Here is a 24,588-nt window from a genome sequence, read left to right on the forward strand (position 1 = left end):
TATTATCGGTTTAGTTCGGGTTATTGCGTACTGTTTGCTTCGATACCTGATCACGCATACCTATTCTAATTGAACCTGACCCGACATAACCACTCTGACCTGCATCCAATGACCCATTTTTGAACAGTTTGAATTTACCCTTACACATTGTTCAAAATTAATAATAATAATAATAATGCAATTATAATAATTGTTCATACTATTTCAAAATCAATACCTTTTTTGAAAAGTTCAAGCTGGCGGTGAATATATATCTTATTCTAAGCCCTACCTGATTATTTAAACAACCTGATCTAAACGGGTTCAAATACAGTGCCATTGGATACATGTAAGGTTTGTGATGTTTGGGTCTATTGTTTAGTCATATTCGGTTACTTCAGGGTTGTGTACTCGAGTTTCGTTTGCTTCGGGTTGTGGTCGTAATACCTTTCACTTATGTGTTTTCTTACCCAGTTGTTGTTGCTAAAAGCCTAAAAGAATTAATTACTAAATCTACTTGGCATTTGAAATTAAGATTGTTGCTCTACGATTCTTGTAAGTCTAGGAAGCTTACTAATTTACTAGAATGTTTTTTTTCCTTTCACATTTTAATACTAGGCTTTTTTTATTTTTCGGGCTAATACTTATGTATGTGATCATAGCAATAATGATTATGTATGAATTTTGATCATCATTATGTGATGGAATTTGTGTTTGAGTGATCAGTGTACATATTGTTTATTGTTTGGTTTTTGATTTAATATTATGAAAAGTTGTTCTTTAGTATAGTCTCCTTTAATAATTATATGTGTTTATGTGACTATAAAATGGTTTGGGTCGCATAATTATATTAACAGCCCTCATGCAGTAATAGGACAATACAACTTTTATAGCTTGGGTGGCGTGATGATTATTGATTTTACAGAAACAAAGCCGGCTGGATCGTTGAAGCTAACGATGTTGCATTTTGTTAACCAAGACGGATCCTGCTTTGATCATCAGATCTTTCTCTTTGTACGTTCATAATTACTTTCCTACATTTTTTTGTATGAACCCTAAAATGCTCTGGCTTCTTTGTTTGATGTTTTTGTTTTTAGAATGCTTTGTTACAGTATACGGTAGTATGATCTGTCGCTTTGGTCCTTAGGAGTTAGGCGGTCTAGGTGTATTGTATTGTTAATGCTTTCTTAGTTGTATCATTGCAGTCTTAGTAGTTTTGTTAGCTTGTAATTATTTTTCTTTAGTTGCAGTCTTAGAATCTTAATTGTTTTATTATTAGCAAATATTTTCTAGACAGAGTCAGAACTTTGTGGAACTTTTTCAATAATTGAACTTGAACTTTATGGTACTGTTAGTATCTTAATTATTTTATTGTTAACATATAATTCTTTGGATTTGAGCTAAATGGTATATGGAGAATTTGTAGTTTGACCAAATAAGTCAAAGCAACTGGACTTGGTCAGTTCTAATTAATAGTTATAACTAATAAACGGAAGTATTTAAATTTTCAGCCCATACTTAGGCATTTTTTTTGTTTATTTGTTATATAAGTATAAACATTAATTAGTTATTGGTTATGTTTTTTACTAAAAAAAATAAATACGTAATTGTCTTAATTCACTTTTTATGATAGCGTCTTTATATAAATTTCTCGTTTTATATATCGTGATAACTTTTGGATATAGCGAATGTTGATACCATAATGAATCAAATCCATGCCGATCGAATCCATACTACGCCTCACTTGAACACACATAATCTTCTACTAGGGGGTTTGAATGCATATAATTTACCAATAACGGATGGAATTAGCATGTTAGACACACTTATATGCGTCGTACAAACTACTATGACTATTTTTGATACACATTAGTGCTTATGGCTCTTTTAGTTACCTTACACAACGCGTAGGTTTGCTTACTCTTTTTTAACATTTGAAAATTTTTATCACAAACTAATAAATTAATATAAATTATAAAAATCAGTTGCCACGTGTTTATTTATCGTGTTCTATTATGAATTTTTTTCAAAACCAAGTTTACCCGTCGCTAGGTGGACTCCATACAAGGACTTTTTAGTCATATAATCTCTTGCCATTTTAAATAATACTCAGATTGACGTGCTATACAAACCAAATTCCCGTTGTGTCCCTTCACAACAAGTGGCCGTCTTAAAAAGGTATCAAATTATTTGGGAAAACATTATTTGAATATTAATTAAATTAGTTCATATTTATGAATATTTAGGTTTTTTGTTGTTTTTATTAGAATTTGTTTATAATATTTATTAGTGATTAAAATTTAGTTAAGTGTATGTTGTTGGTTACGTGTATGTACGTTGTTTTTGTTGGTTAAAATTGTTATTACTAGTGTTTTGATTATTTACAACTTATGATATTTATTATTAGTTTCATTGTGATTATTAGTATTAGTATTATTAATATAACTGTTTTAAATATTATTATTGTTATTTGATTATGTAATGTTTATAACACACTAATGCTATTAACTTGAAAACTTTAGTTAAATAAAACTATAAAATAAATAAACTAATAAAGAAACTAACAGATAACTCTACAATATATCACGATATGATTGAAAAGTTAACATAACCGAGTACCATCTTGCAAATTATCATATGCTGATCTTAAATATTTCTCACTCTCTTTGTTTTATTTGCCTTGTTTTTACTCAACCTCTACTAAGATCTCTTGCATTGACCTATAACGAACTATGATACAATCACCAACCGTATTGATGCCATCAAATTCATGTAGCATCTCCGCACCAAACTGAGCTCATATCAACCAAATCCATGTTGTATCCCCGCCGCAACGCGCGAGCACCCTTACTAGTATTTTTACTACGTCTCAAATAAAATTAGAAGTCACAACCTTTTGGTTGAAAACCATACATCTTTAGTACTAGACCAAACTAGTAGTGGGTGTAATAATATTTATTATTAATTAACTTTTCATTATTTTATGCATTTAATGTAATGAATTAAATATGTATTATTAATAATAATGCCTATTAACTAATTATTAGTGTTTAAAAAAGATAATTTTATCTCTTAAAAAAGTTTTTATTTTTTAATGTGAATCAAGTGTTATACTACATGTATCAAATTCTCAAATGTTTTATAACATATTAAGTATAGATTTAACCATTAAATAGAATAGCATGTCTTGTTACAAAATTATGATTTTAAATATGTGCATGTGCTTGATCAAATCATATAAAGACAAATAACTTTCTTATCATGGAAAGAGCTGGATCGACACGTGACGACCACATTAGTACCTGAGATCATCAATAAAATGATAGAAAAATTGAAAAATGGTACATAATAATATGTTGAAATGTGTACGTAGGTCCAACCCTGACTCATGTCACACAAACCCACAAATTGATAATGCTATTGGATGGTACACCATACTTAGTCCACCGAGGGCATCTGCCCTAAAACCAGAAACCTCATCCTCTTACTTTCCTCATGTTTTGGATTGATCACTGCCAAGCACAAAAACCAGTCATGTTTCGTCATGTGCGATCGCGTGGCACTAAAAGATGCTTAGATGTAAACGAGGGAGGGTGGGGTGTCACGTCAACAACTAACAATGATCGAGCGTAAAAGGTATAGGTTCACGTACTTTACTTTACAAATGAATTCGATAGGTAAAACGAGTTTAGGTTAACATGACAGATATGCTATCATATTGACGTTTAGCGTCAGAGAATTCGCTTGATTGTGACTCATGAAGAAAGTATGCTAGATACATTCTAATAAACGGTAAGAGAGCACACGAAATGAGAAAACAAGTTATTATTCAAATACTTCTTGCTAAATGTTACATGTACATTTAATTTCTCTAACTATAAATGTATGATAACGTGCTAAAACCTTACACACCAACTTTATTGTCAAGGTTATATGAGTTTATGTGGTTACACCTTAAATGTACAATAAGCATGTCACGTTCAAATTATCTTATGGTATGGTTACAAACTTACAAATGCATTAGGTTATACTTATGTGTGTTGTACAAGATGGAATGACTTTTACTATAAATGGTCATAATGTATGTGTTTGTGTGATAAACAAAAGGAGAGATCGAAACAAGCTAGCATACCGATGTTAAGAATGACAATAAAACCTAAATTCAATGGAATACCCTAAACATCTAGGACGAGGTCATGACTCAAGAGGTATTACCTTTGAAATTTGGTGATATATCCGTTTATCTAACCCGAGTAACGATCACATATACATGATTATATAATCGTGGTAATATTCTTATTTACTTATTTATTTACATGGAAAATTGGATTTTAATAATCCCTATTAAATGATATTGGCCGATAATAATCCCTATTCATTTATCGCCACTGGCGGTCCCAAATTCAAAAAAGTTGGCATTCAATGGTCCCCCGTTAAAATTGACTTAACGGCGTTATAGTTTTTTCTGAATTTTAAACCAATGTTTTAGGGCTTTTGATTGTTAGGAGGATACGAGTCGATTGGTGTAAAACATAGTTCAAAACAGTGCTTCAAAATGACGAAACAATACTTTAATTCGGGTGTTTGAACTTACAATTAACCAAAATCAAGTCGTTTGAATCATTGTTTGGAGCTAAGTTTTATATCATTCAACTCGTATCTTCCTTCCGATTAATAGCCCTAAAAAGTTAGTTTGAAATTCGGAAAAAAGTATAACGTCGTTAAGTCCTTTTTAACGGGGGACCATTGGGGGGCAACTTTTTTGAATTTGGGACTGCTAGTGGCGATAAAATGAATAAGGATTATTATCGGCCAATACCATTAAATAGGGATTATTAAAATCCAATTTTCCTATTTACATTAAGTCTATACAATATATAATATATTCTTAGTTCCTTCCAACCTGATTTATCTTTAAATTATTTGCGAGTTCAGAAATTAATCTCATATATGATTTAACACAATACCCCCAGCAAAAGTACTAATTAAAGTCGGGTTTGACTCATATTATGGATTTGCAATGCTAATAGTTAGATATCTAGTGGTTTTGTAAATCATGATCCAAAGGGTTTAATATGTAAAAATAGATTAAAAAAAAAGTAAAGGTCTTAATCTGTGTTACTATGGTCAAAGAGGTGAACCCATGGGCCATGACAACGACGTAAAATATTATTGCTATAATATGTTGGTCGATTAGCGTCTTCATCTTGGACCAGTTTAGGATTTCTAAACCGAATTTTGGGTAAAATGGCGATTCGAAAATTCTAACACGTTGACATCAAAGTTCAAATAGTGTTTGCAACTTAGATTAATTGTATGTGCCTATTTATGGCTGTGTATATTGCGAAGGGTTGTAATTTTTGTGTGGTATGCATATATTGTGTAATTTCAGTTAATTGTAAGTGTAATGGCCTTTGTTTTTATCCAATTTAATAATAGTACTATTTTGTGTATTTATTGTTGTTTATTTATTGAATCTTAAAGACAAGAGGAAGACACAATGGATTGTTTGAAAAGAACAGTAGAGCTCTATAATTGTTTTATGTATCGTATATGTTCAACACCATACAATCAACAAAATCATTATAAAATGAATGGTAGCTAAATGGACACTTGCTAATGAAGAATCAATAACCATAGAGAGGGTGGAATAGTAACGGGAAGAGTAACGAAACTTGGACTTTTATCTTTCATATTTCTTTTAATTTTTTTTCCTTTCAAATATTTCTAATTAGAAAGGAAACAAATCTTATTATTTTACTCTTTATTTTCTCTCTTTCTCTTTTTTTTTCCTATAATGAAACTCGAAAACACCCATTTTATTTTTTCATTCCCTTTTTCTTCGTTAAATGAAACTCGAAACACAACCATTTTTTTCAATCCCCTCTTTTCTTTCCCTTTACTCCCTTAAATGAAGCTTAGGATAGGTCTATGAATAGTTAACTCACCAGTCACAATACCCTTAAGATACCAAGTGATACACTTACCATTAATCCAATGAGGGTTAGTAAGCATTTCTGCAGTTGTAGAAATTGAGATGCCTTACCGACTACATAAAGATTCTTTGCACAAATAATAATCGCTCTGATGTCGCTAAAGATCCTCCAAAAGTATATCAATATGCTGCAAGATATGTCATTAGTGTGAAACATGAGTGGACATAGCTTGAATTGACTTTGACTATTGTGTTGTAAATGATCATGTTGGTAACACAGTTAAAAAAGATGACACAAATCATTAATAAATGTAGCATGTCTACCAAAGAAAAAAAAAACTAGCGTCCCCAGATCTTTTCTTGCAAACTAAGAATGTAATTAGCATATCAAACCAATAATATATAGAGTATATTCCGCTAATAATAATGTCGTCATATACAAGTACATAGAAGGTCACATAATTTAAATGATAAATGAATGGTAATATTTCGGAGACATAGTGAAACTAGATATAATAAGAGATGTATGTAAGAAAAATATATAATAATATATATTTATATATGGCCATTATAATCATTTATATTATAATAGATTAAAATATTAACTATACCTTATTATATGATCAAGTTTGGTAATTGTTGATGAGCCATATTACCTATAATTAACTAATAAAGGGTTTCCTCTTGGGTGTATATAAAGAGAGATAAATATTAACATCATAACAAAATCACACACACATAACAATTTTGTGTGCCTCCTCTCTCATAAAACCGGGTTCCTCTCAAGAACCCTAACACCATCCTTAACTACATCCTAAAGGGGAACTCGACCAAGCTGACAATCATGTCATCTACATCCTTCTCTGTTGCGGTTACTACTCTCCATGCTGTAACAGGTTCATAGGTTTAATATTTATCATGTTTTCTATAACGTACATGAAGAACTGATCAACAATGTAGACAGCTTAGAGAACCAAGCTCAAAATGCATCCTTAAGGACATAAAATGTCGTTTTTAACAAGCAAATATGATTTGAGTGGAGTCATGTCAATAATACCCGATGGTTGTTTTATATACGAAATCTTAATCAAATTTACATGTATGTAAAAGGTGTTGTTAACATCAACTTGTCAAATATCCCAACCTCGAGATAAATCATCGACATACTAACATCCACATGTACACTAGTATTTAGCTCGCCTAAAAATTCATGCCTAACATGTAGAAATAACAAAATTCAAAATTTATTAGGACTTCACATTCTGAAGGCTGTCCACAAAAACATTGTTCACAATCTCATATCATAGGCTAAATTGACGAATTTATTCTTTAAGTTTAGTTTTCATTCGTAACGAACTTAACCGATATCGTCCGACTTCACATCGACTCGTCATTGCATAGCTCATATTTCACTGACTGAATAAACAACATTTTAAATATGTTTTTTTGTGTCATAATTTATACGTGACCACTACTTTCTGGGCGTTTACATATTTTTTTTTGGGTTTAGTGCCAATACCAATACGAACCTAACCAATACTGTCCGAATTTGTCACTTTGATTATAAGATATCATTTTGGGCATTCACAGATTTGCATTTTAGATTTAGTATTTGTGTCGTAACGAACTTAACCGATGAAATTCATATCGCGCCACCACAACACGACAAGTTTTGTTACCCAGTTCTATTTGTACGATACTCTACCTCTATCTAAATTAAAGTTCTTTCTTATCGTAACTTCAACACCGTAAGTCTATAACATTTTGTTTCTTGCAATTCATGAACACATTACTTCTTGGAACATATCATGTCAAGTGACTTAACATGTTAAAAAATTTTATCATGTAAAGACCTTTAAAAAGTCATACACATCAAATTCAAAACAACATTAATTAGAATGGTACTCCTTTACAGATAGAATAAAGAGGGTATAGTATTGATCAAGAAATCAAGGATATAAAATCAAATAAAAATCAGAAAAATACACCCAAAAAAAATAAAATAATTATAAAATAATAATAATAATAATAATAATAATAATAATAATAATAATCATCATCATCATCTCTTTCCTCTCTGTAAAACACACACACTCACATTCTTTGCTTCCTCCTTTAAATCACGAGATCCCCATCTCATCTCTTCTCTTTCTTTCTTTCTTTTTCTATGCTACAATAATAAAAATAATAATAATAATCCTTCGGTGGTTGTATTTTAATTACAACCACATCCCTTACTCCAAGTTTCAATCTTTATTCTTCTTCTTCTTCTTCTTCTTCTTCTTCTTCTTCTTCTTCTTCTTATTATTATTATTATTATTATTATTATTATTATCATTACCATCCAAATGTCGGAACTAGGGTTTAATAAACTCACTCCCGACGGCGATAACACCAATAAACCAGACTTCCGGGAACTCAATCTGGGTCCGGCTTCACCCATTTCACCCTTACGAGTCGGACCCACAATTAGCACCAGCTCCAGCTCATCCGGGTCGGGTTCCGACAGGCTCCGCCGGCCCACCAACACCCACTCCGGCGAGTTGACAGTCGATAGCTCGCCGGCATTTTCCGTTTCCGGGTCTCGTGGGGTTAATATTAAACCGGGTCATACCCGGTCTGAATCCGGGTCGAGTTCCGTTACTTCTCCGGCGAGTAACGTACTTCCGGCGGGTAATATTTGCCCGTCCGGCAGGGTTCTGAAGACGGGTATGATGGCGAATCGGAGCTCCAAACCCGATGTGTTGAGCTTACGGCAGCATAATTACGGCCACGGCAGCATAATGCGTGGAAGCTCCGGCGGCGGTGGGAATGGGAAAAGTGAAACCCTAACTCCGGCGGGTTTGAATCCGAATCCGAATCCGAAAAGGGTGTTACCGGATCCGGAAGAATTGAAGAGATTAGGGAATGATGAGTATAAAAGAGGTCATTTTGTGGAGGCATTGAGTTATTATGATCGGGCAATTGCGTTATCGCCTGCGAATGCCGCGTACCATTGTAACCGTGCAGCCGCATTGATCGGTTTGAAAAGATTGGCTGAAGCAGTTAAAGAGTGTGATGAAGCTATTAAGTTGGATTCTGGATATGTCAGAGCTCACCATCGTTTAGGATCTCTGCTTATTAGGTAAGTTTCAAGAAATCTTGAAAATGGTATAAAGTTTGAATCTTGATAATAAAAATCCATTTTCTCAGATCTGATTCTTATGTCATATATGCTGTTATTGGATTTTTGGATGAATAATGAATATTGAACTTGTGATGTTGATTTAGATATTAGTTTGTAACTACATTATGGTATTGTTATGATCATATGATGCTGTTGTTGATCGTTACGAAGATGAAAAATGAGGCTCAATAGTTGAATCTAATTCATGTAAGCAATGACAGTTTAGGACAGGTTGAAAATGCAAAGAAACACCTTTATTTTAACGAGTACAAACCCGACCCGAACGACGCCCAAAAGTTGCAATTAGTAGAAAAGCATTTAAACGCGTGCACGTACTCCAGACGGGTACGGGACTGGGCCGGTATGTTAAGGGAAGCCGAAGCTGCTATTTCGTCGGGAGCAGATGCTTGCCCTCAGGTAACACAAAAAGTAGTTTTTATACTATTTCGCTAATTAATTGTTATGATGAAAACTTATATTTTTATATGATAAACTTATAGCTATTTGCTTGCAAAGCCGAAGCGTTATTGAAGCTCCATCGATTAGACGATGCAGATTCGGTTCTTTCAAACATGCCTAAATTTGACTCGTATACTAGCCTGTCTTGTTATCAAGTGAAGTTTTTCGGGATGCAATCTGAAGCATACGTTTTGTTTACACGCGCTCAAATTGACACGTCACTTGGAAGGTAAGTTTGTGTATAAGATGTTTACTTTATCATTATGTTTTGAAACGAAACGATTAAAAATTACATTTTTTTATTTCTTTTTAAAGATTTGAGAGTGCGGTTGCTACTATTGAGAAATCAGGACAAATTGACCGAAGAAACGTTGAGGTGGCGGTTTTGCTTCAAAATATAAGGTCATTGTGTAGGTCCCGGGCCCGTGGCAATGATTTGTTTAAATCAGAACGATTCACCGAAGCTTGTTCAGCTTATGGTGATGGGCTTAAATTTGATCCCTCAAATTCAATTTTGTACTGCAATCGAGCGGCTTGTTGGTTTAAACTCGGGCAGTTTGAAAGATCTCTTGATGACTGTAATCAAGCACTTAATTTTCATCCAAATTACACAAAAGCCCTTCTTCGAAGAGCTGCCACATACGTCAAGGTATAAAAGTTCAAGAAAATTGGTTGTTTTTAAAAAGTCATAAATTTTTATTAATGAATTAAAACTTTTTATGTTACAGCTTGAAAGGTGGGCTGAATCAGTGAGAGATTATGAGGTTTTGAGGAGAGAGCTTCCCGATAACAATGAGATAGCCGAAGCTTTATTTCACGCGCAAGTGGCGCTAAAGAAATCGCGAGGGGAAGAAGTGTATAATTTGAAATTTGGGGGTGAAGTTGAAGTGATTAATAATCTTGAACAGTTCAAAGCTGCAGTTGCTTCAACTGGTTTGTGATTTATTCATCACATAATAAAGTTATATGCTTAAATTCTTGATTCTTGAGAAAAAGCATTGACTTTTTATGTTTGAAATGCAGGGGCGTCGGTTGTTCTTTTCAAAACAACATCCGATCTTCAATGCAAGCAGATATCACCATTTCTTGACACGTTATGCACTCGATATCCATCAATAAACTTTCTCAAGGTACTTTAATGTTCAAAAAGCTTAAAAATATTGATTATTGCATTCACTTGTTTATGTTTTAAAGTAAAATGTTCAAGAAGCACGCACGAACGCACATGCTGGAACTATATGCACATGTTGATAATGTGATTCGTGCATTCACTTGTTTACGTTTGTGAAGCTGAAAATTTATAATAAAGTTTTGATTTTTATAAACAAGAAGCTGGAACTATATGCACATGTAGAAATGAGATTCTTGCGTTCACTTGTTTAACGATTTTTTTATAATTATCTTTTCAATGCAAAGGTTGATATTGAAGAGAGCCCTGCAATTGCAAATGCCGAGAATGTAAGAATCGTACCAACAATCAAGATTTACAAAAAGAGTAATCGAGTGAAGGAAATGGTATGCCCGTGTCGAGAAGTGTTGGAAGCCTCTGTCCGCCATTACAGCTTCTAACGGAATCCAACAGTTACTGGTGGGTGAAGGGCAAAATTGTAATTTCACGTTTACGGAGGGCATAATGGTAATTTTGCGAAATTCCGTTCTTCGACCTCCGGTATAAAAACTACATAAAAAACCCAATAATCTTTTACCATAAAGAGCCAATCTTTCTAAGCCTATGGGAAGTAGAGAGGGTTAGATTAGTAATTTACCTTAATCATTGCAGCTGTTAAAATATAAAAATATTTCATTTAATTACCCAATGCCCTTACCTTGGCTCTTATGGATCTTTAGAAAGCATTTTCAAAACCCCTCATTCTTTTCTTGTCAAGATGTTAGCTTTTTTAGAATTCCCATTTTACCCCCCAATATCATAAGCCTATATCATTCTCTGTTCTGTTGTAAATTACAAGTGGGCTTCATTGGCTTCTTTCTGGATATAGATCTGCCCTTTGTGTTATGTGTATATATGTGAAGATGTGGAGGATATATACAAAATGAAAAAAGAAAAAAATTTGAAGGAAGAATTTGGATGGATAGGCCTTAGGTGTACTTGATTTAGTTGATACTTAGGGGGTTTTCTTTTTGTTAAACTTTTCATCAATAAAAATATTTATCTTTCTATATATATTTTTTTTAATTTTATTTCATTGTTATATGATGGCTTTTGTGTATGTGATGTTTGGAAGTATTATAGACTTTCAAGGCAAAGTGATTGTGCTAAATTTGAGGGGCTTGTGTTAGGGTAAAAAGGTAAAAATATGTGTTATTCACACACCCTTTATAAAGTGTATATAGAGATAATATGTGTGTTAAAAGAGTGTGTGAATATCTAAAAAGGGTGTGTGAATAAACATTGTATAAAAATATTGTGCTAAATTTAAGGGATTTGGGTTAAAAGTCAAAGGGTATGTTGACTTGGTTTCATCTTGAAAAAACAAGACATGTGAAGGGTGTAAAATACATGTGATTATGTGAATACAATGAATAGTGAAAACCGCTTACACAAAACCATGGCCTCCACCATTTACACCATCCATTAACATTAAATATTGCCTTTTAGTTTCAAGATTCTTGATGAGTATTGGTCCCCATTTTCATGGTTTTGTTTTCAAGTTTCTAGGGGTCTCTCATAATTTAATTAATATTTGTTTCATTAAAAATACAATTAATGACTCATTGATTCATAATTTAGTTAGTATTTATTATATGGAGGATGGATGTAATTGACCCTAGAGTCATAGACCTCTTGACTTGTTATCATTATCTATTTTTTTAACTACGCTTTAGAGCATTTACAGTAGCTTCTCTATTTCTATAATTACACTAACAAATACTATATTTTCTTTCTTATATACAATTAAATAATACTTTTTTACATCTTTATCATTATATTTTTTATATTCTTCACTCACAAACACTTTTAAATATATTAAAAAAATAAATAGAGGATTAATAGTGTACCTTCACATTTCTCTTTGAATTTTCTCTCTATTCTACTCACAATCACTTACCATTCTTTAAAATTTTTTAGAGATTTCTCTTACAAAACTTTTAAAGGAGCTGCTGAGAATAGAGGTGCACAAAAAAACCAGTTCCGGAACCTAACTGGTGGAACCGAACCGGAACCGGTTCCAGTTCCAACCCGGTTGGAACAATACCCGGTTTGGGTATTTTTGTACCCGAAAATCATACCCGGTTCTCCTATTTATATGTCAGTACCAGTTCCAACCCGGTTCCTACCCGGTTCTTAATTGGAACCGGTTCGGTTCGTACTCGGAAAAACCGGTTCCGACGGGTTTTTTTTGAAGGGTCAAACAAAAGTCAAACTAGCCGTTGGAACCGGTTCCAACGGTAATATAGCCGTTGGAACCGGTTTTTTAGACACCAATTAGCCGTTGGAACCGGTTCCAACGGTAATATAGCCGTTGGAACCGGTTTTTGAGACAATAGATCCGTTGGAACCGGTTCCAACGGTAATATAGCCGTTGGAACCGGTTTTTGATGCCCAAACCTATATATAACTTGTTTCCATTACTTGTTTCACCACCAAACTCAAAAACAAACTAAAATACTACTCCTTTAGCAAACCCGTTCCTTTACCCGACCATCCAACTAAATATTATTATGGCACCCATCAAAAAAACTAACAACAAGGCTAAGAAGAGTGTTTTTGTTACCCCCGTTCCTGTTACGGAGGACCCAAGGGTTGTTGCGGTAGTCAACCATAACCGCAACCAAGACATATGGAAGAATTGGGATTTGATTGTGGATGACGAAGGTTATCAAAAGGCTCGTTGCAAACTATGTGGTTCAATATTAAAGCACGATTCCAACTCTACTTTGAGAAAGCACATCGAGAAGCCATATTGCAAGGCGTTGAAAGGGATTGGCGCGACCGATCAAATTGACTTGGGTAAAGATGGTACACTATTTCGTTACAACACGACTCAAGTTCAAGATAGAATGGCAAAGTTCGTTATTCAACGAGGCTTGCCGTTTAACCACTTTGATGACCCGGAGTTGACGTCGTTGATTCGCGAAACTCTACAACCGAGATACACACATGTAAGTCGTACTACCTTAAGACGTCATTGTATCAGGTTGTGGGAGTGTGCTAAAAAATAGTTAATCGAGTCTTTTCATTCTTTAGAAGCCATGGTTAGTTTAACTACCGATGTTTGGTCGGCACCACACGGGTTGCCCGAATCATACATATGTGTCACCGCTCATTGGGTTGATCCGGTGACATGGCAATTGATGAAACGTACCATCGCTTTTGAAAACTTCCCGTTCCCACATACCGCCGAAAAATTGTTTGAATTACTTGATGAAGTTATAACGACTTACAACTTGAGAAATAAAATATTTTCGATTTCGTTTGACAACGCTTCAAACAATACTAAGGCGGCTGAAAAATTTATCATTAAATATTCACCACCTTATTTCGGGGATTTTTTTCATGTCCGATGTGTTGCACATATCATCAACTTGGTTGTTCAAATAGGTATTGACAATGAACACATTTGTGATGATTTAAAATACTTTAAACTTATGTTACAAGATGTCTTCAAAAGTGGTAAAAGAAGACATCTTGAATATAAGAACTATTGCAAGTCGGTTGAAAGAAAGTATTTGGGGCCGAATTGGGACGTTCCAACCCGTTGGAACTCAACTTGTCATATGTTAAAGTGTGCTTTTGCCCAACGCCAAACTTTACAAGCTTTTCATAACAATCTTGTTGAAGAACGCGAGGCTGATATGTTTCCGGAAAGTGTTTGGGTCCAAGTCGGTTATTTGTTGGAGTATCTTGACGTGTTCAAAAAGTCAACAACAAAATTATCGGGAGTCTATTACCCTACTAGTTGTTGGGTTTTGCAAGAATTGTACTATATGTCTTGTGTTTTTAAAAGCTTTGCGGAGAAGAACAAACTCTTCGAAAATATTGTTGCGGTGATGAAAGAAAAGTTCATAAAATATTTTGAAATCATACCGCCGGTCTTTACTTGTGCCGCCGCATTAAACCTCTATTGGAATGTTAATGGGGTTGAAACAACGATTGAGGAAATATTCGACAACTTAGGTATGCACGAGATTGACCCGAAGTTGTCGACGGAAGCGAATGACAAGTTCAACAAAAACCTTCAAGACCTTTATGACCATTATTTTCAAATGTATGGTCCAAGCACGAGATCGTCTTTTGTGAAAAAAACAACTGGTAGGCCGTGCAATGACCCACTTATAAACTTGATGAATGGGATTCGTGAATCGGCATCTAAGAGGCAAAGAGGAAACACACCAAGTAGCGAACTTGGTCGATATAGTGGAGCAAACTATGTTGAGGGCGCAACGGTCGACGAAATTCGCAATATTGATTTGTTGGCTTGGTGGAAAGGTAAACAAAACGAATTTCCCATTCTATCCGCCATGGCTCGTGATTTGCTTGCTGTACAAGCCTCAACGGTTGCTTCCGAATCGGTTTTTTCTCTTAGTGGGAGGGTGTTATCTATGCGAAGAACAAAACTAACTCCCGAGTCTCTAGAGGTTTGCATTTGCCTAAAGGACCATTTGGATGCGGTGGATCGTGTACAACACAAGGCGAACTTTGAAGACGAAATACCAATAGAGCTCATATTCATGATGAGGAGGCGGAAGACGGGGTTTCTTCCGATAACGAAGACGAGGGTGAAGACGAGAATGAAGACGAAGAAGAGTTGTAATTATTTGTTTTGGTAAAATTATTTGTAACTTGTTCAACTAATATTTAGTTTTGATTTGTTTTATTATAATTACTGTTGTTACTCATGATTAATTTTTGTTACTTTTTTAATAACGACGAACATTTTATTTATTTAAAAACTAACTATTACAAACATTATTAAAACATAAACGATACTAAACATAACAACTAAAACATAAAAAACAAAGTCCGTCGTTTTAATCCGGGAATACTTATTTTTGGGTTGTAGAGCCGGACGACTCTCCCACTTCCGTTTTTTTAGCTTCCAATATTCTTTTCTCTCGACAATACTTATTCGTATGTTTTCGTAATGTCGAGTTGGACCCTGCTTTAAGAAACTTCGAGCAATATTTGCAACGTGCCAACTCATGTGAGTCGGTCATGAGACACAAATCGTAATGAACCCAAACATCGGGGCATCTTGTTGTTTCGATCACCATAACAACGTCATCATTGGTTGCCATTTGTTGTCGGTTTAAGGTTAATTGTGGTTTGGAGTGTGTTTTATAGTTTTGGAAGTGGTTCAACAAGTAAACAAACAAACCTTGCTATTTATGGTAAGAAAATAACCTATTTATAGTTAAAAAAACCGGTTCCAACGGTCAAAAACGGCTATATAGCCGTTGGAACCGGTTCCTAACGGCTCTAATATTTAAATTTCAAAAAAAACCGGTGGAACCTGTTTTTACGTAAAAACCGGTTCCGGTTCATACCCTACCCGGTTCTTAAAAGTTCGCATATCTGGGCATCGGTTCGGGTCGGGAACCGAACCGGTTCAGCCTGAGAATGCTCTTAGTTAGTCTATTTGTAGTGAAGAGTATAAAATGAGGAGGATTTTTGACACGTGACGTCACGTCAGTAGATGAACTATTTACATTTTAGGGTGTAGTGATGTTCCACGTCAAAATTCGCCCCCAGTGGTTGCCATTAGTCCATTTAATAAAATAATAATTTTCTTTTAACCTAACCAGCGACAAATCTATGCCCCCCCACCCCACCCTTTTATCACCCCACATATCGTCAGGGGGCGGTGTTGTAACCCAAAGTTACCTAAAAAACTACCAAATGCCGCTCCATTACACAGAATTATGTTTTTTTTTTCAATCTATTCACTAAAAGTATAACTTTGATTCCATTTTGGTCATTAAAAGTGAATGCACTTTTCCTGATTTGTTAAATCAATGATGGACCCTTATGAAATTCAAGCATCAAACGTGGTCATTGTCTGGTTTGAAATAGTAAAACCTTCCAAACTATCATCCTTTTGTTTTTGCTGGTTTCTGATTCTTTTTCTAGTCAGTCTATTTAGAAATTTCAAATCGTACGACAATTTGCTTTACCGTTGATCATCCAAATCAACTAGAAAAAAAACAGAATCTGACCGAAAAAACCGAACCCAAACCAAAACCGAACATGTTTCATAAACACAAAACCGACCCAAATCAACTCATACACACATCAATTTTATATTGATAAATGTTTTTACTCTTTTAAATCTGAAACTGATAGAGATTAGAGAACATAGTAAAGTAGTTTGGAGTTTGGATAAGAACCAAATGAATTGAATTAGACAGTGTAACATGAGGAACTAAAGCAGTTGAATGGATTACACAATAGAAGTCAAAGGTGGAGCACCACATGTTATACTTTTTAAGGTGGGACTCAATTGTCACTTGTCAGATACATAAATGATTGATTATGTAAGGGGCTAGAGGTACTACTGTACAAACTTGAAGGGGGCTATAATGACACTTGGGCAGACTTTAAGGGCCTAAAAATAGCGTATGTAGTTAACTATGAACCATGATGAGGTGTCGGCTCATTTTAGGGGTGCTACATCCCGGCAGTGAAACTTGAAAGGCCCAAAACGTCACAATAAAATTGACAAAAAGTATTGTTTATTGTACAAATAAGTCACGGTTGTTCAAAAATCTGGTAACATGAGGACTCAAAATTCGTTTTTGAGATAAGAAAGCTAGTACGAAGTTTGTTTTTTATTCTGCTTGTTTGTAAATGAGTCGAGCCCGAGGTTATACTGTTTCATTTGTTTGGCTCGTTTAAATTAAAGCATCATATGTTAATATAAATTATATATTATCTAGTTTATAAATATTACATTATGTTTAAAATAGTAATTATTTGTTTTAATATAAATCAATATGATTTAAGATTTATTTTATAAAATTTTGAATGTAAATGAGTTGCCTCGTTTATCAAGCACGTATACTTTATACACACTATTTTGTTCTCTTGGGGTTCTTTTAAAGTAAGTTACAAAATTATTTGTAAAATAGATCTAGAAATGATATGGTAGTTATTTAAATAATAGTAATATCATAACTCTGAATTAAAAAACAATCATGTGCATATTAATCAAATTGTCTATTCTCATATAAGTGCAATTATTGATTGGTCCCGATAAATAATGAAGAAAAAAGTTATTTAAGTTGTAAAATGTTTACTGATTTGTCATCACTTATTTCTTGAAAATAAATGATACATCAACATCTGTTACCTTTTTTTAGGTCTTGATAACGTATTATGTGTCAGGAGCCACTTACATACAAACACTATACGGCGGGTGCTTGAACCTGTTAATCACATATAAATATAAGTGTTTATGGTTCGGTTAAAACCTTGTAATCGTTTAAATCAGTCACTGGTTTAACTTTTTTTTTCTTTTTCTTTTTTACTTTCGGTTTGTTGGTCGGTTTCAAAATTTTCAAAACGTAGTGAACGGTTGGTTCGCGGTTTATATCGGCAACCGGCTATATAAAACCAGAAAAGATTGTAAATTAACCTAATTGCAATATGATTCCTTTTGTAATCTTTGTTATTATTATTTCACGTCTTAGATCTTCCATTAATATCTACCATTTATGTGGCTAAAATTATCATTTTTTTATTTATGATTATCTCAAGTATCATATTATGTTGGTTTTTAATTAAAATTTATGGTACATTTAAATTATTAATTATTTTAAACTAAATTTATTATTTAAGTTTAAACTGTGAAACCAAACTGGAACCAGCCGTTAGTAACAATTCGGTTTTAACTTTCAATGGTTGAGTTTGGTTTTGGACGACAAAAAGTCAGTATTAACGGTTGGACTCACAAGTTTAACTTAAAAACCATCAAAACCGACACTGAACACCCCTACGTAACATATTAATTTATTTAAAATGTAAATAAATTACAACAATATCATATCCAAATTAAAGAGAATAAAATGCTCGTTTTTATGATGCAATTTGTTTATAAAAATATTAACGTATGAAAAAGCTATAGTCGTTTAAAAATCATGGGTGAGAAGTTAGTTTACAAATTAAATTAAAAACATAATATGGTTAAAGATGAATGACCAAACTTGTAAGTTGAATAGATTTTGTTTAAAAGACATTAATACCCTTACTAACACATGTACCTCATACTTTAAGTGTTGTAAATTACTAAAAAATTTGGTGTCTTAATTTAAAATCCTCATAAAATTTTGTTTAAACAATTATAAAATGTTAAGAATTAATTACATGATGGTCTTATGGTTTATCTGTTTTATTGGACTTGGTCCGTAGGCATTAATGTATTATAAACTACACTTTTAGTCTTCATTGTTAATTAAGGTTTTATTGGACTTGGCGCGTTGGAGGCTAACATGTCGTGAAAGATACGTTTGGTGGCCTAACAGGTCGTGAAAGACGCATTGAGACCTAACACGTCGTCAAAAACGTGTTTGTAGGGGGTATATTTTTGAAATTTATATTTATTGGGACAAAAATGGAATTTTTCTCCATTAATGAGACATTTTGAGAATTTCTCTTAATTATAACTGGTCTGGCAAACCAGGAAGGAAGTGACAGGAAGTATTTTGAATATGTGTTATAGATCGAATGACCGACTATGGTCTGTTTAGGTTATCCTTGGAGCTTGATTTTAAATGGATTTTAAAAATGGGGCAATTTTCATAAAGATAAAAAGAATAAAAAGTAGTTTAGGATTCTAACAAGCAGAAATATGATAGCACCGTCACACATATAAGTGTTGAAATGAGTTTTAAGTTAAAGTTAAAAGTATAATCAACTTTTATAACATACCTCAGTAACTACTATAATTTACCATCAAAACAACACAATCTCACTTATAACAAAGCTACTTGTAGGGCCTGGAAGGATGATAGGTAGGCAAATAATAACTCTATACCAAGAGACAGAGAGGTTGCTTCAAGTATGCCCAATTGAAGAAACATAGGTTTTGTGTTGCGGTTCTATGATGGAATTATTAACCAACATTGATGGTCATCCGACATTATTATTGACCAACGAGTGTGATCAGAGAGGAAGAACCAATCATACAACGATATTAGAATTAAACGTAATTAACCTTAGAATCAACTTATTATTATTTTTTTTGTCACAGACAAGTCACCCTTGGTGGTGGCCATATAAAGAGTGTTGAGTATAAATTACATACAGATATCTTTTAAGACAAGTCTTATACGTCACATATTTTTTATAAACACCATTTCATTTTTAAAATAGAGTTTTCACAAAGATCATGTGATTATCTTGTTATGTATCACCTAAAGTTATCTCCCATCATAAATGTTCATAGTCGTCTTAACATCTTTATCGTGCTAGTTTATACCATCATGCAGTTTAATTCTGCTTTTGTTGATCCATCTTGTTTTCACTTCACAGTTTCATGTCATCATAAACCATGCGGTGTTGGTCCATCGGTTTGACTGAACTTCACATCAAGATGCATCATAACATCTTTATCGTGTTTGTTTATACCATCACGCTGTTTATTCTGTTTTTATTGATCCATCTTGTTTTCACTTTCATGTGGGGCTAGTCCTTTGGTTTGACTGAACTTCACATCAAGATGCATAAAATCTGAAACACAAAGAGGCTTCCTAATTCCATCAACTTATCATCACCCGCAAGAGAAGAAATGCTTAGAAGTAGTCCATCATCAGCATTGGTTCTTGTCTTCGGTTCTGAACGAATCATATCTTTAGACACAATCCATGATCGCAACACAATTCACGCAAGTGTGTAGATGTGTGCCATCTTTTACAATTTGGAGCCAAGATTATTCTGAATGTAATTTGTTATTCAATAACAAATAAGCATGATTTGTTATTCAATGCATAATATCTGAAACACAAATTGGCTACCTAATTCAAATAGACAAACAGATGAGATCTCAAATAGCAGAAACAAGCCTGGATCATAAAACATGTCGGCCATGCCATAAACGTCCCATTTCTGGGCATTTTACAACAATTTAACAAACGAAAACAACTAACGCATGCGATTCTCATATTACCGCTTTCAAATTTAGGCTAACAAATACAAATAACAAAGGTCACATCCACTCCCTCCAAGGATGTAAACTTACCCTCCATATTTTACTGCATAAAAAAATTACATTGAATTAAAGCACAACCTGACAATACAGATACAAGCCAACAATTTACTTATTAATTTATTATTTCAAATTCATATGTTGGGACTAACCTCTGGATCATCACCTTTTGTGATCTCCATCTTTTGGTCTTCTGTAAAGAAATTACCATGTTAATAAATCAAAACAAATAAGACAGGATATTGCTATTAAATAAAGGGCAGATACCATAAAAACCAAGATAACTTTATGTTTTTTCTCGTAAAAGTTGTCTAAATTTAGTTTTTTTACTTATTAATACTAGATGAGTAAAGGGTGTTCAAAGTTTGTCATTTCTTTTCCATTTTTTAATTCAATAAGTTAATTATAACAAATAATCTTTCAAAAACAATAAACTAAAATACATGAGCGTGGAAGACATAACTTAAAATAAAAATAAAAACTAAAAACATATAGAATGGTAAGAATAATAAATTTAAACAAATGACTGTTATCGCAACGTGCCAATGTAAAACATTAATTCTCAATTCTTTCCTTATGTAGCAAAAAAAATTAACAAGTGGAGGGGCTTTAATATGTAAAAATTGTGAAGGGGCTTTTTTGAGAAAACAAAGTATGTTGGTTTTTTAAAGTATTTGCCATTGAATAAGAAAATTAATTATAACCAATAATAATAATAATAATAACAAATGTTTAACCTCCATCCTCTGGAATGTCAGAAGTCCACAAAGTGAGATTATCCCTGAGGAGCTGCATGATTAAAGTGCTATCTTTGTATGATTCTTCACTCAATGAATCAAGTTCTGAGATCGCTTCATCAAAAGCTTGTTTTGCCAGGTGGCAAGCTCTGTTAAAACCAATGTTTAAAAAAACACAAGTTAGAATGAAGTTTTCATATCAAAAATCAAGATTCAAGAATACCAACAATATCCTTTTATAAATTTTGTTGCCTTTCGGGAGAGTTCATGATCTCGTAATAGAAAACCGAGAAGTTCAAAGCTAAACCCAATCTAATGGGATGAGTAGGAGATAGATCCTCTGCAGCAGTAGAAGCCAACTGGAAGAAATATAAAAGTATAAAGAAATCAACATCTGCTAATAGGCTTGTAAACCAACTGAATGAACACAAACGAAGTTTGTTCATCTACATTCGTTTAACTTTAACCAAACAAACAAACAGACACAAACACTTGAACAAACAAATTTTCTTGATCATGTTCATTATAAAAATTAATGTGTTCATGTTCGTTTGTAAATATTCTAAAATCTAAACGAATGGTTCACTGACAAAAACAAACACAATAGAACATAACCAAACACAAATTAACATAAATGAACAGATACCTTCTAAAAGTAAACGTATTCCGATTATTAAATCTAACACTTAAAAAGTAAACAAAAATATATAATAAAATGTTTTTAATATGTAATTCAAATTGACTTTAAATTTATTATTAGTAATAAATAAATTTAAATGGATATTTAAACGAACGAACATATGTAAACGAATAGAAACAAATGTATATGAATTAAACATAAATGAACATAGATACATAAACAAACGTTCATGATTCATTCATTTATTTTATGAATGAGCAATTCACGACTGATTCACTGAACATTTTGTTCACTTACAGGCCTATCTACTAAACTACAAAATAGAAAACGTTACTTACTTGGTAAGCCTTAAGAGACTGATCAGCTGCTTCTTTCTTGTCATTACCAGACTTAAACTCTGCAAGATACCTAAAATAGTCTCCTTTCCTACATTCCATCAAAACCAATAACAAAATCTTTAAATCATTTGTATCTCTTTCAGAATCAGATTATGTAAAGATTATATTCTATTATTCTTAAAACAAGTTGCTGCTAGAAAAACACAAAGCCCACAAAATAGAATAAGGTAATAAGAATCAATGACCACAAACGAATAAAAAATACGGGACAAAAATGTTCTTTTGGACCTATGTGCAACTAAAACTCACATTTTGTAGTAGAAAACAGTTGATTCTCCAGCAGAGGAAGCTGGAATCAGATGCTCATCAATCACAGCCATGATATCTTTGCAAATGTTTGACAGCTCTGTTTCCACTTTCTGCCTATATTCCTTAATCCGCTTGACATTAACTTCATTGCCTCTTGACTCCTCTTTTTGCTCAATGGAAGACAATATCCTCCATGATGCCCTACGCGAGCCCACCACATTCTTGTATCCAACCGAGAGCAAATTTCGCTCCTCAACAGTCAATTCAATGTCCAACATCGCTACTTTCTTCATGGATTCCACCATCTCTGAAACAAAGAGCAAAACACCATAAGATCATAAAGACTACTACAATACAGCTTAATGAAAACAGCTTATATAGTTCTGAATGTTAACATATTGCATGCTGAAAAACTTAATTCATTTTCAAAATCATATATGAAATAAAACCCACAGAAAGTGTTGTACAACTCGCCAGGCACTAGTCAGGCGGTGAGGTACCGGTTAGTCATACATTCAAATTTTACATGTAATTTTAAACAAGTATACATAAATACTTCAAACATAAACAATTAATCGTAAACATAACAATGAGAAAAACAAGGTCCAACCGCCTTGCAAAAAAATTAAATAAAAATTAAAAAAGAGGTCTGATTTGGGCAACTTTTGACCGATTTGACCGAATTCAACCAACCACCAATTAATGTGTCCGATCAGGTGAAATCATGAATCACCGATTAATCACGATTTTGTCAACACTGCCAAGTGCCCACAAGGCCACAAATCTAGCTAGATTAGTGAGTATTTACACAGTTCAATAACTATGTAAACAGTCAACGTTTGATAATGATAACTAGGTTGAGATTCTAAATCCAGTACTTTTTAACTAGTTAATTACGGTAATTGACATTATTCTACACAATTTCAAAAGGTCAATACCGATTTGAATATCCTAACACAAACAGAATAATAATTTGACCTCAATTTTAGGTATACATAGCATATAGGTCATAGGATCTAAAATAACCCTAAATCTAGCCACAACATCTCCACTAAATCTCCAATTAACTTTTCAAATAATTTAATCGTTCAATTAAAACAATTATTATCTCTAAGTCAACCAAGTCTACATATTGCACAAATTAGGGCACCAAAATTAAAATTAAAATTAAGGAAATGAAGTGTAAACAACGGATCTAAGATGAAATAGGCTAACCGTCATAGCGTTCGGCTTGCTCGGCAAGCTTAGCGACGTAGATGAAGTTTTCGCGTTCAGTAGAAGCCGCCATTGATGCCGATCTTAAAGCTCAGCTGCTACTTTCTCTCTCTATTATTATTAATTTTTTTGTAAAATATAAGAAACGCGGAAAGATGCGTCTGCTGATGTTGTAGTTTATATTGAAATGAATGTTTGTTTTCGGCACCAAACTTTGGGTTTTTTTCGTTCTGGGCACTAAAGTTTGTTTAGGTCTCGCAAGTCAAGGCGTGAAACGCGTACGCACGTCAAATGAGCGAGACGTGGCTCTGTATACGACTAAATAAGTTTTACTTATAAAACAGAAGTTTCGTCTTTCTTATATACTTTAATATTTATACACTGATTGATCTTAGAGTCATAACATTACTATACATAACCCATTGAACTCCACGTATTCACATAACATTACATGTGAATCTTATTTAAATCATGATTTTGGCTAGTTGATCCAGAAGTACATGAGTTTTCTGTCTATAGGCTTTGATGTGTTTTTTAAACACCTCACATGCCTTAGTGCCTTATAGAACTAAAATGACAAATGACCTGAACGCGCTAATTGAAAAGAATATTCGAGGGAAATTTGATATAATATTGAATCAGGTTTCA

General features: G+C 33.4%; 2 protein-coding genes across 2 annotated transcripts; one reads left to right on the plus strand and one right to left on the minus strand.

Moving 5' to 3' along the window:
* Nucleotides 1-7,969: 7,969 nt before the first annotated feature.
* Nucleotides 7,970-11,805, plus strand: LOC143609842 (TPR repeat-containing thioredoxin TTL1-like). Its single transcript, XM_077084481.1, has 7 exons — nucleotides 7,970-9,038; nucleotides 9,302-9,497; nucleotides 9,581-9,768; nucleotides 9,855-10,188; nucleotides 10,268-10,472; nucleotides 10,563-10,669; nucleotides 10,956-11,805. The coding sequence occupies exons 1-7, from the start codon at nucleotides 8,263-8,265 to the stop codon at nucleotides 11,106-11,108; spliced, it is 1,959 nt and encodes a 652-aa protein (XP_076940596.1). The 5' UTR covers nucleotides 7,970-8,262; the 3' UTR covers nucleotides 11,109-11,805.
* An 8,756-nt stretch (nucleotides 11,806-20,561) lies between these two features.
* On the minus strand, nucleotides 20,562-24,107 carry LOC143609851 (14-3-3-like protein D). Its single transcript, XM_077084493.1, has 7 exons — nucleotides 23,941-24,107; nucleotides 22,726-23,032; nucleotides 22,417-22,504; nucleotides 21,691-21,797; nucleotides 21,439-21,587; nucleotides 20,854-20,894; nucleotides 20,562-20,747 (listed from the first exon to the last, which is right to left on the minus strand). The coding sequence occupies exons 1-7, from the start codon at nucleotides 24,011-24,013 to the stop codon at nucleotides 20,745-20,747; spliced, it is 768 nt and encodes a 255-aa protein (XP_076940608.1). The 5' UTR covers nucleotides 24,014-24,107; the 3' UTR covers nucleotides 20,562-20,744.
* Between the last annotated feature and the right edge of the window lie 481 nt (nucleotides 24,108-24,588).

This window comes from Bidens hawaiensis, unplaced genomic scaffold, assembly GCF_021521415.1.
Source record: "Bidens hawaiensis isolate Kalapana, Puna unplaced genomic scaffold, B.hawaiensis_p1.1 tig00017233_1, whole genome shotgun sequence".
NCBI lineage: Eukaryota > Viridiplantae > Streptophyta > Magnoliopsida > Asterales > Asteraceae > Bidens > Bidens hawaiensis.

Bases quoted from the DNA above. Each gene is read 5' to 3' on its own strand.
- LOC143609851 (XM_077084493.1), bottom strand. From the start codon at position 24,013: ATGGCGGCTTCTACTGAACGCGAAAACTTCATCTACGTCGCTAAGCTT. The intron at 22,505-22,725 runs GTGAGTTTTAGT...GATGGAATGTAG, and splicing joins ACTGTTTTCTACTACAAAAT to GAAAGGAGACTATTTTAGGT. The intron at 20,895-21,438 runs GTTAAACATTTG...ATTTCTTTACAG, and splicing joins TGACATTCCAGAGGATGGAG to AAGACCAAAAGATGGAGATC.
- LOC143609842 (XM_077084481.1), top strand. From the start codon at position 8,263: ATGTCGGAACTAGGGTTTAATAAACTCACTCCCGACGGCGATAACACC. The intron at 9,769-9,854 runs GTAAGTTTGTGT...TTCTTTTTAAAG, and splicing joins ATTGACACGTCACTTGGAAG to ATTTGAGAGTGCGGTTGCTA. The intron at 10,189-10,267 runs GTATAAAAGTTC...TTTATGTTACAG, and splicing joins GAGCTGCCACATACGTCAAG to CTTGAAAGGTGGGCTGAATC.